The sequence below is a fragment of the Mobula hypostoma genome, chromosome 29, assembly GCF_963921235.1.
Source record: "Mobula hypostoma chromosome 29, sMobHyp1.1, whole genome shotgun sequence".
NCBI classification, from domain to species: domain Eukaryota; kingdom Metazoa; phylum Chordata; class Chondrichthyes; order Myliobatiformes; family Myliobatidae; genus Mobula; species Mobula hypostoma.
The window spans coordinates 1,634,742-1,652,393 of record NC_086125.1 but is presented as its reverse complement, the minus strand read 5'-3'; the positions used below and the strand labels follow the sequence as shown (position 1 = coordinate 1,652,393).

The following is a 17,652-nucleotide window of genomic DNA, read 5'->3' as shown; positions in this document are numbered from 1 at the left end:
GCCAGGCAGCATCTTTGGGAAAGTATTTTCTGGATGAAGTTCCTCCAGCATTTTCTATGTGTTGCTTGGATTTCCAGCATCTGCAGACTTTCTCATGTTTGTGGTGGGTGAAACGCAATATTGAACACCAAATTTTCAGTCAGCAAACCCTTCCAGGATTTTACTTCTCCATATCCTTTGACATTTCTTAAATAGCTTTAGATAATGACTCTTTAATTTCAGATTTCCTAGGTCCTTGTTACTTTTCGTATTGTTTATTTTGAACCATAACACTAGGAGAGCTGGTCGTGTAGCAGTTTGCAATTATCACCATTTGGGCTTCAATTCCCACCGCTGTCTTTAAGGAGATTGTACACTCTCCTTGTGACTGCGCGGGTTTCCTCCGGGTGCTCCGGTTTCCCCCCACACTCTAAAGAGGTACGTTGAGAGTTAGTAAGTTGTGGGCATCCTATGTTGGTGCCAGAGGTGCAGTAATACTTGTGGCTGCCCTCAGCGCAGTCCTCAATGAACTGAGTTGATGCAGGTGATGCATTTCAGTGCATGTGACAAATAAAGTTCATCATCTTTATCTTTAGGCACACAGTACAACAGGAACCTACAGCCCACTGATTGCACACACATTGTTATACTAAACCCGCATTATTCCTGTTCTATTCCTCCCCACACCTTCATCAATCCCTTTTGTACTTTCACTTTACAGACCTTGCCTTCAGTCCTTGCAACACCTTCCCACCTTCCTCTACCCCTCCGGATGAGGAGCCAACCATCTGAAGCACCAGCTCTGGTTCTCTCACCGCAGTTGCTGCCTGACCTGCTGAGCAGTTCTTGTTTCCACCTCAGGTGAATAGCTTCTGCGGTATTTCTAGAACATCATAACAAATTCCTTTCTCTGTCAGTGAAACCTGTTGTGAAGCCGGGCTACTTCACAAAGTCCCGCCCCTATTCTGGCGGGGCTGTAGCTTACTGGTGCACTGCAAGATCCCACAAACAGGAAAGGAAATAAGTGACCAATTAATGAAGGAATATAGAAGATACACTATTTCAGCACAGGAACAGACCCTTCAGCCCATTGTGCCTGAGATGAACATGTTCTCATATTAAACTAAATCTTTTCTGCCTGTACACAGCCCACATCCTTCCATTGATGGAGTCACGTTGATAGGGTTGTTAAAAATGCATATGGTGTGTATCTTTATTAGTCGGGGGTTGAATTCATACAAGGAACGTTTGATGGCTCTGGGTCTGTACTCGCTGGAATTCAGAAGGATGATGGGGGATGTCATTGAAACATTTCAAATGTTGAAAGGCCTAGACAGAGTAGATGTGGAAAGGATGTCTCCCATGGTGGGAGAGTCTAGGACAAGAGGGCACAGCCTCAAGATAGAGGGGCGCCCTTTCAAAACAAAGATGCGGAGAAATTTCTTTAGCCAAAGGGTGGTGAATTTGTAGAATTTGTTGCCACAAGCAGCTGCGGAAGCCAGGTCGTTGGGTGTATTTAAGTCAGAGATTGATAGATTCTTAATTGGACATGGCATTGAAGTTTACGAGGAGAAGGCCGGGAACTGGGGTTGAGGAGGAGAAAATAAAAGGATCAGCCATGAATGAACGGCGGAGCAGACTCAATGGGCCAGATGGCCCAATTCTGTTCCTATGTCTTACGGTCTATAGAACCCTGGTTAGATCACACTTGGAATATTTTGTTCAGTTCTGGTCACCTCATTGTAGGAAGGACGTAGAAGCTTTAGAGAGGATAGGTTGAGCATGCCAGGGCCTTTTCTCTTTGGGGCAAATTAGGATGAGAGGTGACTGTCGAGAGGTGACTGTCTAGAGGTGTACAAGATGATAAGGGGCTCTGATAGAGTGGACAGACAGAGTTGAAATGGCTAATATGTGGGGCATAATTTTAAAGTGTTTGGAGGAGAGTTTGAGGGGGATGTCAGAGACACAGTACTGTGCAAAAGTCTTAGGCACATATATATATAGCTGTGGTCTTCAGACTTTTGTACAGTACTGCAGTCATTTTATATATTGCACCTTACTGCTGCCGCAGAAAAACTAATTTTGTGACGTGTGTGAATGATGATAACCCTGATTCTGATATGGGTCTCTATTGTGACCTGAGAGTGGAAAGAGGACAGGGAGAGGGGAATCATGGTTTGGGAAGGGAGAGGGGAGAGAGCAGGAAACTCCAGAGGGACATTCTGTAATGATCAATAAGCCAATTGTTTGGAATCAATTGACCTTGCCTGGTGTCTCAGGGTTGAATGTGTCTGCACCCACACCACACTTCACCCCTGTGGTGGCCAGTGCGATCATGTTTGCTGTTGTGTGCTGGGGCAGCAGGCTGAGGGTAGCAGACACCAACAGAATCAACAAACTCATTCAGAAGGCCAGTGATGTTGTGGGGATGGAACTGGACTCTCTGACGGTGGTGTCTGAAAAGAGGATGCTGTCTAAGTTGCAAGCCATCTTGGTCAATGTCTCCCATCCACTACATAATGTACTGGGTGGACACAGGAGTACATTCAGCCAGAGACTCATTCCACCGAGATGCAGCACAGAGCATCATAGGAAGTCATTCCTGACTGTGGCCATCAAACTTTACAACTCCTCCCTTGGAGGGTCAGACACCCTGAGCCATTAGGCTGGTCCTGGACTTATTTCCTGGCATAATTTACATATTACTATTTAATTATTTATGGTTTTATTACTATTTATTATTTATGGTGCAACTGTAACGAAAACCAATTTCCCCCGGGATCGATAAAGTGTGACTATGACGCTGTTTCTCTGCCACCTGTACCACACCCCTCCCATGGCACTCCATCCTCGTCATTCCCTACATACCTCGCTGCTGGCAGGTTTACAAACTCACTCTGCGCTCCACGTTGATAAATACAATACTGTGCAGGCACCCTAGCTTTATATAAGTGCCTAAGAGTTTTGCACAATACTGTAGGCTCTTTACACAGCGGGTGGTAGGAGCATGGGCCACCCTGCCAGTGGTGGTGGTGGAGTCAGATACATTGGGGCACACGGATGATAGAAAGTAGAGGGGTCTGCAGGGGGCAGGGTTAGATTGATCTTAGAGTAGGTTAAAAAGTTAGCATACATCCTGGGCCAAAGGGTCTGTACTGTGCTGTAATATTCTATGTTCTATATTCATATATTTACTGTAAGGTTTCAGTTTCATTCAAATCATTTGTCAGGACATTGAGTGAAGTCCCAGCTCTTCTCTAAATAGTTACTGACCTGTACGTGTACTTAGGCCTCATTTCATCAATGCTTCCAAATTATGAAACTGATACTGGAGGACGTATTTATTATTACACAGAGGTGAAGCCTTGAGGGGTGGTGGAGACTATAGGACTTCCTACCATGCCCAGCTGGTAAGGCAGCATACAATCTGTGAGCAAACGTCTTCTGGATGAACTGTCTAACTGTATATGAAAACCTTTAGCTTCCTCTTGCATTCACTCAGTCCCACAAAAATGATCACCAACCCCTACATCTCTAACATGGTTCTCAGAGAGTGACCCCCCCACCCCCCACACTGTGCAAATTTCTTATTTTGCACTCTTTCCTTAACACTGGGAGCTCCGCTATCTTCGAGTCCATGTTGAGAGGACTGGGATAGAGAAGCAAGGATGTAATAGCGAGGCTTTAAGGCACGGCTCACACCGACCCAGAGTACTGCGAGCAGCTTCAGAGAGCTTGTTCTGAGATCTGTCACAAGTAGCAGATTAAATACAGTGCAGGGACCTGAACGGCCATGCACTTTGGGAGAAAGAATGAAGGTGTAGACTATTTTTAAATAGGGAGCAAATTCAGGAAGTAAAGATGCAAAGTGACTTGAGAGTTATAGAGCATGATGCGCCAAAGGTTAGCTTGCAACTTGAGTTGGAAGAAGACAGTTACTAAGGCATTACAAGGCATTGGTCAGACTGCATTTGGAGTACCGTGAGCAGTTTTGGATCCGATATCTGAAAAAGCATGTGCTGGTATTGGAGAGGGTCTAGAGGAAGTTCATAATAATGATCTTGGGAACAAATGGCTTAACGTATGAGGAATGTTTGATGACTCTGGGCCTGTACTCACTGGAGCTGCGAAGAATGGGGGAGGAGGAGAATTTCATTGAATCCTATCGAATATTCAAAGACCTACTGAAAGGATGCGGAGCATATGTTTCCTATAGTGGGGGAGTCTAAAGCCTGATTTATACTTCTGCTTCAACTCGACGCCGTAAGTACTGCGTCACTGCAAACCCTACACAGAGCCGACGTGGATCCCTATGCCAGAGCCTGACGCGCACCTCTCCCAAATTGTAACTACGCGTTGCGGCAATGCAGAACGCAACAACTGTGATTGGTCCGCTTGGTAGCATCGCATTTCCTCCTAAACTGCAATAGTTTCCCACTGGGCGACTGAAGGGCAGGGAAGGAACTCTGTCTGTAATGCTTTCCATAAAGCTTTACAGACCTCCGAAATTATGGAGGGGACATTTCGCTTTTACGAAAAAAGACACCCGCTTTAAACTTATTTACCCGAGAAAGACTACCATGACCATGAAGCCTTGCACGGGCAGGTGTGTGCATATGCGCGACGTGCCCGAATTGCAGAGCGACGTGGACGCACTAACGCACAAGTATAAATGCTCACAACGCGCGAAGGCCACTTGCGTAGGTTACAGCGTCGAGTTGACGCAGAAGTGTAAACCAGGCTTAAGGCCAAAGAGCACAGACTCAGAATACAAGGACATTCTTTCAGAATGGTGATGCAGAAGAATTTCTTTAACCAGAGGGCGATGAGTCATCTGTGGAATTCATTGCTACAGAAAGCCGAGGAGGTTTACAGTGGAGGCTCATAGGCTCTCGATTATGGGGGGAAGGCAGAAGGATAATAAATCAGCCATGCTGAAGTAGCAAAGCAGACGTGATGACTGAATGGCCTAATTCTGCTTCTATGTCTTATAGTCAGACACCCCACCTCTCCTGGAAGTTCCGGGAGTCTCCCGCATATTAATAGTGGCTCCCTGATGCCCGCAAATTATATACAATATCCCGTAAATCAATTTTTTTGAGAGCGAGAGAGCAAGAGAGCGTGAGGGTGAGAGAGAGCAAGAGAGAGCGCATGCACGAGAACGACCACGAGAGAGAGAGAGAGAGAGAGAGAGAGAGAGAGAGAGAGAGAGAGAGAGAGAGAGAGAGAGAGAGAGAGAGAGAGGGGGAGGGAGAGAGAGAGAGGGAGAGAGTGTGAGAGAGTGAGCACAAGAGCGACCACGAGAGGAGAGAGAGTGAGAGAGGGAGAGAGCGAGCGCGTGAGAGAGAGAGCGAGCGCGCGCGCGAGAGCAACCATGAGAGAGAGAGAGAGCACGAGGGCGACCACGAGAGAGAGAGAGAGAGTGAGCGTGCCATGGCAGAGTATTCCAAAAAAAGAAAATATAAAACGTACATCACCCCAGACTTTCCTAAAGTGTACCCCTGCCTAATAGGGGTCAAAAATAATGACAGTGTTGCTCGCTGCGCTGTTTGCAACAGTGACTTTTCTATTGCCCATGGTGGGTTAAGTGGGTTTCGTGGTCTCCATTATGCTTCTCTCTAGTCTTATCTTTTCAAGGAAAAATGGATACAGGCTGTTTATCCTCTCCTAGTTTGGCCATCCCAGACATGCCACCTCTCCCGGAAGTTCTGGGAGTCTCCCACGTATTGATAGTGGCTCCCTGATGCCCTCAAATTATCTACCATATCCCGGAAATTGATTTTTTTGAGAGCGAGTGAGCGAGAGGGAGAGAGAGAAAGAGAGAGGGAGACAGACAGACAGACAGAGCAAGTGGCAGACATTGCGAGAGAGCGACAGAGAGAACATCCTGATTGGTCTCTCTTTATGCTAAGCAGACCTATCAGTTTTCTCTGGGGGCGTGCTTTACAGTAAAACTCTTTCTCTCTCTCTTTCATTGTCTATCAGTTCAGTGTCCTGCAGTGCCATGGCAGTGTGTTCCAAAAAAAGAAAATATAAAAAGCACGTCACCCCAGACTACACTAGTGTACCCCTAAGAGGGGTCAAAAATAATGACAGTGTTGCTCGCTGCACTGTTTGCAACAGTGACTTTTCTACTGCCCATGGTGGGTTAAGACTGTAAAAGACATGTTGAGGTGAGTTTAACAGGTGTCATTCGTTCATTAGCATAGCTAACGTTATTTAAACTAGCTGGCTAGCTGCTGAGGACTACTCCATTGTAGACTTCCCACCTCTCCCGGAAGTTCCGGGAGTCTCCTGCAAATTGATGGTGCTACCTCCCTGAAATGAGTTTTTGCAGGGTGGGATGTCTATATAGTCAAATATTATTAACTTTGAGGATGATTCAAACTAGTGTAGCCACAGATATTGTACACCCCCGATTAGGAGGGGATGAGGATTTAGTTCCCTGTTTGCTACAGGAAGGGATATTTGTCCATTCAGTGGTAGATCACACTAGGTGAGAGGTGATTCAAGAGCCTTCAGCCTTTAAGAATCAAGAATATGCTCACTCCAAAACTATTAATGGTAACAGGCAGGATTTTTCATTTCTACAAGTTGATTACTCAATTGCAGACAAACTACATGTGACAATCCCCCAACAAGGAGGCTCCATTAAGGTGAATTAAGCCAGGAAAATTGTCCACCAGAATGATAATTAAACTGGGACTCCGTGACAGGAAGGTTAGGGCAATTATGTGAGGGTCACATCAATCACCTTAAAGCTTCCTTTTGCCTGGAGCAGTTAAGTTGCTCAATTCTTCATTTAACCACTGACTGAATAACATTTTGTCGAGACAGGCCGGTTACAGAACCTTCTAGTGAGAAGAGAGAGAGGACAGCAAGACAGATAGATATAGAGACAGAGGGGGACAGAGAAATAGAAAGATATATTTAAATAGAGATAGAAGTACAGATAAAGATAGTGTGGGACACAGAATAAGAGAGGTGGAGAGAGACGCAAACAGAGGGAGGAGCAGTGATGGATAGAAAGATAAAGACAGACACAAGTGCACAGAGAAACAGACAAAGAGATACAGATAAAGAAAGATACAGAGAAAGATGTGGAGAGGGAGAAAGAGGAGAGACAAGGCTGAGACTTCACTGATCTGGATGATAATGTGGTTAACTGGATCAGTGGATAATGAGGAAGGCTATCATGTTTACAGAGGGATCTGGATCAACCGAAAAATTGGGCTGAAAAATGACAGATTGATTTTAACGTAGGCAAGTGCGAGGTTTTGCATTTCGGTAGGACCAACCAGGGTAGGTCTTACACAGTGAATGGTAGGGCACTGAGGAATGTGGTAGAACAAAGGGATCTGGGAACACAGGTCCATAATCCATTGAAAGTGCTATCACAGGTAGATTAGGTCGTAAAGTTAGTTTTTGGCACATTAGCCTTCATAATTCAAAGCACTGAGTGCAGGAGATGGGATGTTATGTTGAATTTGTATAAAACATTGGTGAGGCCTAATTTGGAGTATTGTGTCCAGTTTTGGTGGCCTTCAGGAAAGAAGTAACCAAGATTGAAAGAATACAGAGGAGATTTACAAGGAAGTTGTTGGGTCTAGAGACCTGGGTTATAAGGAAAGATTGAATAGATTGACTTTATTCCTTACAACGTAGAAGATCGAGAGGAGATTTGATAGAGATATGCAAAATTATGAGGTTTGAGTGGACTACAACGAGAGATCATAGGTTAAGGGTGTAAGGTGAAAAGTTTAAAGGGAACATGAGGAGAAACTTCTTCACTCAGAGGGTCATGGGAATGTGGCGCATGTGAGCATGATTTCAATATTTAAGGGAAGTTTGGATAGGTACATGGGTGAAAGTGGTGTGGAGGGCTATTGTCCAATGGCAGTTTGATGGGAGTAGGCAGTTTAATTTGTTTTGGCACAGACTAGATGGGCTGAAGGGCCTGTTTCTGCACTGTACTTCTCTATGACTCTATGACGTAATGTGCCAAATGGTTTCCTTCTATGCCGGAATGATTCCATCATTAATATCGACCCCCTGATCTTCACCTCTTACATTCAATCCTTGTGATGTTATGAGAACCAGTAAAGCAGGGGGAAGGACAACTCTTAGCAGATTTCAACCAAACCCAGAATCTCTCCATGGTCTAAGGTTGCTTCCCAAAGAAAGTCACTAACTATGTGTCTTGGAGTCAAATAATGCCCCTGGCATATGGGTTTATTTCCTTTAAAAAAAACTGAACAGTGCCTGTGAAATAATATCTGACCTTCTGGCTAAAGAGTTGAGACCGTGAGCTAGGATACAAACTAGGTTAAGCCTTGAAAAGTCCATCACTTAACCTCTCAAGGCACAAAGAATCATATCATATTACCTCAGTATTCCCTTTCTCCACTTTATTTTTTTTTATAATTTACACCGGTTTTGTGTCTTTGCACTGCTGCCACAAACAACAAATTTCACATCAGTGACAATACAGCTGATGCTGATTCTGAACCACTTCGGACCGACTGTTTGGCTAAAAAACAAAATGAATCATTACAGATCATTCTTGCTGATACAGCAAGCTGATTTTAATTAAGACATACACTCAGTGGCCACTTTATTAGGTAACCTGTACATCTGCTTGTTAATGCAAATATCTAATCAGCCAATCACATGGCAGCTACTCAATGCCCAAAAACATGCAGACATGGTCAACAGGTTTAGTTGTTCCTCAGAACAAACATCAGAATGGGAAAGAGGTGTGATCTAAGTGATTTTGACCATGGAACGATTGTTGGTGCCAGATGGGATGGTTTAAGTATCTCAGAAATGGCTAATCTTCTGGGACTTTAAAAACACAAACACGAGGAATTCTGCAGATGCTGGAATTTCAAGCAACACACATCAAAGTTGCTGGTGAACGCAGCAGGCCAGGCAGCATCTCTAGGAAGAGGTACAGTCGATGTTTCAGGCCGAGACCCTTCGTCAGGACTAACTGAAGGAAGAGCTAATAAGAGATTTGAAAGTGGGAGGGGGAGGGGGAGATCCAAAATGATAGGAGAAGACAGGAGGGGGAGGGATGGAGCCAAGAGCTGGACAGGTGATTGGCAAAGGGGGTATGAGAGGATCATGGGACAGGAGGCCCTGGGAGAAGGAAGTGGAGGGGGAACCCAGAGGATGGGCAAGGGGTATAGTCAGAGGGACAGAGGGAGAAAAAGGAGAGTGAGAGAAAGAATGTGTGTATATAAATAAATAACACATGGGGTACGACTTTAACACACAACAGTCTCTAGAGATTAAAGAGAACAGTGCGAAAGACAGGAAACATCCAGCGACTGGCAGTTCTGTGGGCGAAAATGCCTTTTGTTAATGGGAGGTCAAAGAAGAATAACCAGACTGGTTGAAGCTGACAGGAAGGCGACAGTACCTCAAATAACCCTGCATTACAACTGTGGTGTGCAGAAGAGCACAACACATTGAATCTTGAAGTGGATGGGCTAGAGAGGAGAAGACCGTGAACATAAAGAAATGCGCTCAATGGTCACGATACTTAGTACCCCCTGTACATTTCACAGAGGGAACCGGAAGGGAATGTTTTTTGTCCAAAAGAAGTTTGGTTACCTGGAGTCCAGTAGGACCTAGGGGTCCTGGAAATCCTCGAACGCCCTCGTCACCTTTCTGTCCTCGCATGCCTTGCTGCCCTCTCGGACCTGGTTCACCATCAGCTCCCTACACACACAAAATAAATATGTATGATTCGTATTGATGAAGTGTCCAGGAGGAGTGAATTCTGCTGTAAGACAAAAGGCAGATAGCGATGAAAATACAAGATAATGTCCCAGTCAGAGACAAAGGGCATTTGAATTATACTCAAAGGGTGAGAAGAACCATTGAAAATCGAGAAACCCGCAACAAGTAAACTGAAGTGTTGACTGTTTCTCTCTGCACGGAGGCTGCCCGCTCTGCTAGGTGCTTCCTGCTCTGTTTTAGTGCCAATTTCGAGCATCAGCAGTGATTTATTCTGGTAGTGAAATATTTTCATATTTGGATTTTTCAGGTTTTATGGAACTTACAACAGTAAAGCCCACAGGGTTTCTCTGACCTTTTAATCTACTCCAAGATCAATCTGACCCTTCCTTCCCACACAGCCCTCCACCTTTCTTTCATCAATGTTCCTATCTGAGAGTCTCTTACCTGTGCTAATATATCTGCCTCCACCACCACCCCGGCAGTGCATTCCACAGAGTCACCACTCTCTGTTTAAAAAACCCATTGCTGACATCCCTCCTATACTTTCCTCTATTAACCTTTATAGTCTTCTCTCTCGTATTAGCTGTGGTCGCTCTAGGAAAAAGACACTGGCTGTCTCAACATCACCTCACATCATCCCTTGCTCCAAAAAGAAAAACCATAGCTTGCTTAATCTTTCCTCATTAAGACATGCTGTCTAATCCAGGCAGTATCCTGGTAAATCTCCTCTGCACCCTCGCTGATGCTTCAATATCCTTCCTATTTTCTCCTGATGTAGGAGGCCATTTGACCCATCAAATCTATGCTGGCTCTGAGTCCCATTCCTTTTTGTATGTGTCTGCTTCCTGTTCTCTCACACATTCCCATTCAATCCCCCCAATTCTCCAGCCACCCATAAGGGATGTGGTGGGGGGAACCAGAGTATTCAGGAAAGTCAACTCCCTCAAAGCGCAGACCGTGCAGATTGCACACGGGGAGCACTGAAGTTCAGAGTTAAACCTTAGGATTTTGAATATGGCAGCGGCACTACCTGCTGCATCAATGTGGGACCCTACTCTGACTAGGTAAGATTATAAAGCACATGTGGCATACTTCATAGTTTTGAATACTTTCTCTATAGGGGCAAAAGCTCAAAAGACCGAAATCCAACGTTAGCTCTTAATTCAAATCCAAAACGATGATAAAGTAATCTGTGGTGAGATCATTCAACACCACACAGGAAATTTATTCTGGGCTTTTTGGGGTCAGCCAATATGTGGTCCCAACCCATTCTATGTCATTGGACTGTTGTGAGGCAACGTGGGCTGTGGTGTCTGCCGGCCAAGTTAACTGCTTCCCTTTGCCTTGGACTCTCCCTCTTACAGTGCATTGTTGCCACTGCCCACCCGTCTCACCCCTTGACTCCAGCTCAGATCTACCATCTATTGCCCCACACCCACTAAAGACTGAGTGAAAGCCTCTGGACTCCCAGTTCCCTGGGCCACACAATGGGACTATCCCCCACCGTCCTTCAAAAAAAAAAAATACCGTCTTAGTCCATCCACCAATTGCAAATCTCATCCCACCCCAGATACCCACTGGTCTTGGCGCAGGGCTGCAGCACCAGGTGCCACGTTTACATTGCTTTGGCATTTTTAGCAGGGAGACGACAGCTGGAATAGCATGCCCTGCTGAAACTGTGAGACTCAGTGCAAAACTGTCTGCCTCTCCATCAAAGAGAGGCATTGTGTGATTAGAAAACAACCAAACTAAGTTGTAAATCCACTGCCTCCACTACCTTCCTTTGAGGTAATTCTCCTGAAGAACACCAAGCTCAAACTTTGCTCTGCCTCCTCTGGTCTGGAATGGGCCACCTCAACACAGATGCCTTGGAGTTGTTTTCATGTCTTTTCACCCTTGACAACTGACCTCATGAGAAACATGGGCTATTACTAGGCTAATATCAATGAGTCTGGAATCATAGCATAAATGGATCTTCATGTGAACAGCAACAGCAGAACATGAAGTGGAAATTATACTTACAATGGGACCACGTTGTCCAATTGGGCCTTGAATCCCCATTGGACCTGGAGGACCCTATAGGAGGAAAGACAAAGATGTTCTGAGTGTGTTAATGGTAATTAAACTGGCACTGATTGCTCCAGTGTTGCCTTACTTTCCTTTGAACCTCAAATAGCTTCGGAACTAGTTAAAGATTTCTCCATTCGTGGAGCTTTGCCCACACGAGCTCAACCCTAATCAGTAAGCTTTTTATCAGCAGTGAGCAAATAATATAGTTTATGCAGTTGATGGAAAATGGGATCATTTATTTACCATTGAAAATTAACAGAGGCACCTAATTGATTAAGAAAGATAGGGCTGAGCAGATTATGTGCGTCTTCAAAAGAAAAATACACATTTATCCCAACTCTGTTTTTTTGGTTACCATTGCACAGGATGCTGGAGAAATTCAGTAAGACAGGCAGCATCCATGGAGGGAAATGGACAGTTGGTGTTTTGGGTTGAAAGCTTCCATCTGGACTAGCAAATTTGTTTAACACAATTTCTCTTTCATAAAGCCACACGTGCTCTCCTGTTAATAATACACCATGTATTTTTTTTTAACCATTTCATTGCATCTAGCAAAAATTGCACTAGCAGTCCAGATGAAAGATCACGATCCAGAAACTTGACTGTCCATTTCCATCCACAGGTGTGTTTCTCCAGCATTTCGTATTTACTCCAGGTTCCAGCATCCACAGTGGGTTTTGTCTGTTTTTCGTTAGTCAGCCACTTCCTGAAAAATGCCAGTCTGTTCCCCTCAATCCTGTGAACACTCACCACATTAATTACATTCGTTAGGGGTAAGGGGTGCAGTGCAAAAAGTGGAACCTTAACAAATACCTGCTGGTAATCCAAATACATTCCATCTACTGAGTGCTCCTGTCTCTACCCGGTCTGACAGAATTGCAAACTACTCCAGCAAATCTATTAAACACACTTTTTCCTTCATAAAGCCACCTTATCTGCCCCATAAATAATGAAGCATGTGCATTTTACACTTACGTTGCTTCAAGTAAAGTTAGTAAAATATGCACAAATGCGAAAATACACACACCAAGTAGCGCTTTAAATAAAAGAAGAGTTCCACTGCCTGAGCTGACTATAAAATGGATGGACTGGTGTTTAAGTTTCACCAATGAACTGTACATCAACAATGCCCACCCCTCTACCACTCAGTGTTCTGGCCTGTTCCAAAAATACCCAGGAACTCATCATGTACTTCCGTGTACAAATCTGTATAATTTATGTTTTCCTTATGAATGTCTTGTCTCTAATGCTATATGCCTGTGATGTGTATATATCCACGACAAAGAAGTAGGCAGGAAAAATTATTGTGGACACTACCCACCTTGAAAACTGCCTTTTCCAAAATCCCCTTCTGGAAAAGTACTATAGGGCTATTCAAACAAAAACTTCACAACACCTTAAAAGCTTCTTCCCCCAGGCTGTTAAACTGATCAATAATTCTAGTTAGCCACATCTCCTCCTTCTGTCTAATACTTGGGAGATGGATAAGTGGGTATCAGTCAGGAGAGGGAAGGGTGGGAGTCAGATACTAGAGAGCACCCCTGTGGCTGTCCCCCTTGACAATAAGTATTCCTGCTTGAGTACTGTTGGGGGTAGACAGCCTACCTGGGGGAGGCAACAGTGACTGCACCTCTGGCACAGAGTCTGGCTCTGTGGCTCAGAAGGGTAGGGAAAGGAAGAAGGCAGCAGTAATAGGGGACTCTATAGTTAGGGGGTCAGACAGGCAATTCTGTGGATGCAGGAAAAAAAAGCAGATGGTAGTTTGCCTCCCAGATGCCAGGGTCCAAATTGTTTCTCATCGCGTACACGATATCGTGAAGTGGGAAGGTGAACAGCCAGAGGTCGTGCTACATATTGGTACCAACAACATAGGTAGGAAAAGGGAGGAGGTCCTGAAAAGAGACACTACAGGGAATTAGGAAAGAAGTTGAGAAGCAGGGCCTCAAAGGTAGTAATCTCAGGATTACTGCCTCTACCATGTGACAGTGAGTATAGGAATAAAATGAGGAGGAGGATAAATGTGTGGCTGAGGGACTGGAGTAGGGGACAGGGATTCAGATTCCTGGATCATTGGGACTTCTTTTGGGGCAGGTGTGACCTGTACAAAAGGACGGGCTGCACTTGAATCCAAGTGGGACCAATATCCTGACAGGGAGGTTTGCTAAGGCTATTGGGGAGAGTTTAACCTACATTTGCTGGGAGTGCGAACTTAACTGAAGAGATGGAGGAAGGGGCAGTTGGCTCACATACGGAGAAAGCTAGGAGACAGTGCGAGAGGGAGGATAGGTAGGTGATAGAAAAGGGATATGCTCAGACCGATGGTTTGAGATGTGTCTATTTTAATGCAAGAAGCATCATGGACAAAGCAGATGAGTTTGGAGCGTGGATCAGTACTTGGAGCTATGATGTTGTGGCCATTACAGAGACTTGGATGGCGCAAGGGCAGGAATGGTTACTTCAAGTGCCAGGCTTTAGAGGTTTCAGAAAAGACAAGGAGGGAGGCAAAAGAGGTGGGGGCATGGCACAGCTGATCAGAGATAGTGTCACGACGTCAGGGATTGTCTACTGAGTGTCGGTGGGTGGAAGTTAGATACAGGAAGAGGTCAATAATTCTACTGGGTGTTTTACATAGACCACTCAATAGTAACAGGGACATTGGGGAGCTGATAGAGAGACAGATTCTGGAAAGGTGTAATAATAACAGGGTTGTCGTGGTAGGAGATTTTAATTTCCCAAATATTGATTGGCATCTCCCTAGAGCAAGGGGTTTAGATGGGGTGGAGTTTGTTAGGTGTGTTCAGGAAGGTTTCTTCATACAATATGTAGATAAGCCTACAAGAGGAGAGGCTGTACTTGATCTGGTATTGGGAAATGAACCTGGTCAGGTGTCAGGTCTCTCAGTGGGAGAGCATTTTGGAGATAGACATCACAATTCTATCTCCTTTACCATAGCATTGGAGAGGGATAGGAACAGACAAGTTAGGAAAGCGTTTAATTGGAGTAAGGGGAAATATGAAGCTATCAAGCAGGAACTTGGAAGCATAAATTGGGAACAGATGTTCTCAGGGAAATGTACAGTGGAATTGTGGCAAATGTTCAGGAGATATTTGCGTGGAGTTCTGCATAGGTATGTTCCATTGAAACAGGGAAAGGATGGTAGGGTACAGGAACTGTGGTGTACAAAGGCTGTTGAAAATCTAGTCAAGAAGAATAGAAAAGCTTATGAAAGGTTCAAAAAACTAGGTAATGATGGAGATCTAGAAGATTATAAGGCTCGCAGGAAGGAGTTTAAGAATTAAATCAGGAGAGCCAGAAGGGGCCATGAGAAGGCCTTGTCGAGCAGGATTAAAGAAAACCCCAAGGCATTCTACAAGTATGTGAAGAGCAAGAGGATAAGACGTCAGAGAATAGGACCAATCAAGTGTGACAGTGGAAAAGTGTGTATGTATAGAAACGGACAAGATAGCTGAGGTACTTAATGAATACTTTGCTTCAGTATTCACTATGGAAAAGGATCTTGGCAATTGTAGGGATGACTTATAGTGAATTGAAAAGCTTGAGCACGCTGGAGCTTTTGGAAAGCATCAACTTGGATAAGCCATCGGGACCAGATGAAATGTCCCCTAGGCTATTGTGGGAGGTGAGGGAGGAGATTGCTGAGCCTCTGACAATGATCTTTGCATCATCAATGGGGATGGGGGGAGGTTCCAGAGGATTGGAGGTTTGCAGATATTGATCTCTTATTCAAGAAAGGGAGCAGAGATAGCCCAGGAAATTATAGACTAGTGAATTTTACTTCAGTGGTTGATAAGTTGATGGAGAAGATCCTGAAAAGCAGGATTGATGAACATTTGGAGAGGCATAATATGATTAGGAATAGTCAGCATGGCTTTGTGAAAGGCAGGTCGTGCCTTTCAAGCCTGATTGAATTTTTTGAGGATGTGACTAAACACTTTGATGAAGGTAGAGCAGTAGATGTGTGTATATGGATTTCAGCAAGGCATTTGAGGTGGTACACCATGCAAGGCTTTTTGAGAAAGTAAGGAGGCATGGGATCCAAGGGGACCTTGCTTTGTGGATCCAGAATTGGCTTGCCCACAGAAGGCAAAGAGTGGTTGTAGATGGGTCATATTCTGCATGGAGGTCGGTGACCAGTGGTGTGTATCAGGGATCTGTTCTGGGACCTCTTTCTTTGTGATTTTTATAAATGATCTGGATGAGGAAATGGAGCAATGGGTTAGTAAATTTGCTGATGACACAAAGATTGGGGCTGTTGTGAATAGTATGGAGGACTGTCAGAGGTTACAGTGAGACATCGATAGGATGCAAGACTGGGCTGAGAAGTGGCAGATGGAGTTCAACACAGATAAGTGTGAGGTTGTTCATTTTGGTAGGTCAAATATGATGGCTGAATATAGTATTAATGGTAAGACTCTTGGCAGTGTGGAGGATCAGAGGGATCTTGGGATCCGAGTCCATAGGACACTCAAAGCTGTTGCACAGGTTGACTCTGTGGTTAAGAAGGCATATGGTGCACTGGCTTTCATCAACCGTGGGATTGAGTTTAAGGGCCGTGAGGTAATGTTACAGCTATATAGGACCCTGGTCAGAGCCCACTTGAAGTACTGTGCTCAGTTCTGGTCACCTCACTACAGGAAGGATGTGGAAGCCATAGAAAGAGTGCAGAGGACATTTACAAGGATGTTGCCTGGATTGGGGAGCATGCTGTATGAGAATAGGTTGAGTGAGCTTAGCCTTCTCTCCTTGGAGCAATGGAGAATGAGAGATGACCCGATAGAGGTGTATAAGGCGATGAGAGGCATTGATCGTGTGGATAGTCAGAGGCTTTTTCCCAGGGCTGAAATGGATATCACAAGAGGGCACAGTTTTAGGGTACTTGGAGGTACGTACAGAGGAGATGTCAGGGGTAAGTTTTTTTTACGCAGAGAGTGGTGAGCGCATGGAATGGGCTGCCGGCGATGATGGTAGAGGCGGATACAATAGGGTCTTTTAAGAGACTCCTGGATAGGTACATGGAGCTCAGAAAAACAGAGGGCTATGGGTAACCCTAGGTAATTTCTGAAGTAAGTACATGTTCAGCACAGCATTGTGGGCCAAAGGGCCTGTATTGTGCTGTAAGGTTTCTATGTTTCTATCTCAGTTACCACACTGTCTAAAATGCTGTTTAGGTTGTAAATACACGCTGGCATTTATGCACATTTTATTTCATACCCGTAAGTTAACTTCTGTTTAGTTTTATATAATTCTTCCATTTTATAACTGTTGAAAGTTGGTTTTTGCTGCATATTGTGTCCTTTCCAACACACCACAGCAAATTCTGAATACATGGAAATGTATATGGTAAATGAAGTTGACCCTGCAAGTAAGTTTTCATTTCACCTGCACATACATATACATGTGCATGACAATAAACTTGACTTTGAACGACCCAGTTCTTACAGTGTTCATCTCTCTCTTTCTTGTTTTTAAGATATAAGAGAGTCACACAACAATCCTAAAGAAACCGTCGCTGGACCAACAATTTAACAGCAGCATTATTAATGGGGTTGACATTGGCCAATGACAGACCAACGCTCTTGCTTCAAACATGTATTCAAGGGTAATACATTTACTTTGGAGACAGTTCCTCCTCCAAAGCTGGATGTGATTGTTACTCACTGCTTCTCCTTTGGCTCCTTTGCTGCCTTTCTGTCCTGGTCTTCCCAGCTCCCCCTGAAAAAAGCAACATTTAAAAAAATGAACAGTCTGGTAGTGTTAATCCTGTGCTTCTCAGAGACAAAGTCACCTGTTCTGACCTCCCTTCTGACAAAATCAGTGTTTCTTCAAAGTGGACCA

General features: G+C 44.5%; 1 protein-coding gene across 2 annotated transcripts in view; it reads right to left on the bottom strand.

The window, feature by feature from the left end:
• Positions 1–17,652, bottom strand: part of LOC134339467 (collagen alpha-1(XI) chain-like) — a 394,099-nt gene that overhangs the window by 74,362 nt on the left and 302,085 nt on the right. For both annotated transcript variants that reach the window (XM_063036004.1, XM_063036005.1), the window contains 3 exons: positions 17,476–17,529; positions 11,749–11,802; positions 9,598–9,705 (listed from right to left, as the gene is read on the bottom strand). In XM_063036004.1, coding sequence (XP_062892074.1) covers positions 9,598–9,705; positions 11,749–11,802; positions 17,476–17,529 — 216 coding nt within the window. The remainder of the gene's footprint in view (positions 1–9,597; positions 9,706–11,748; positions 11,803–17,475; positions 17,530–17,652) is intronic.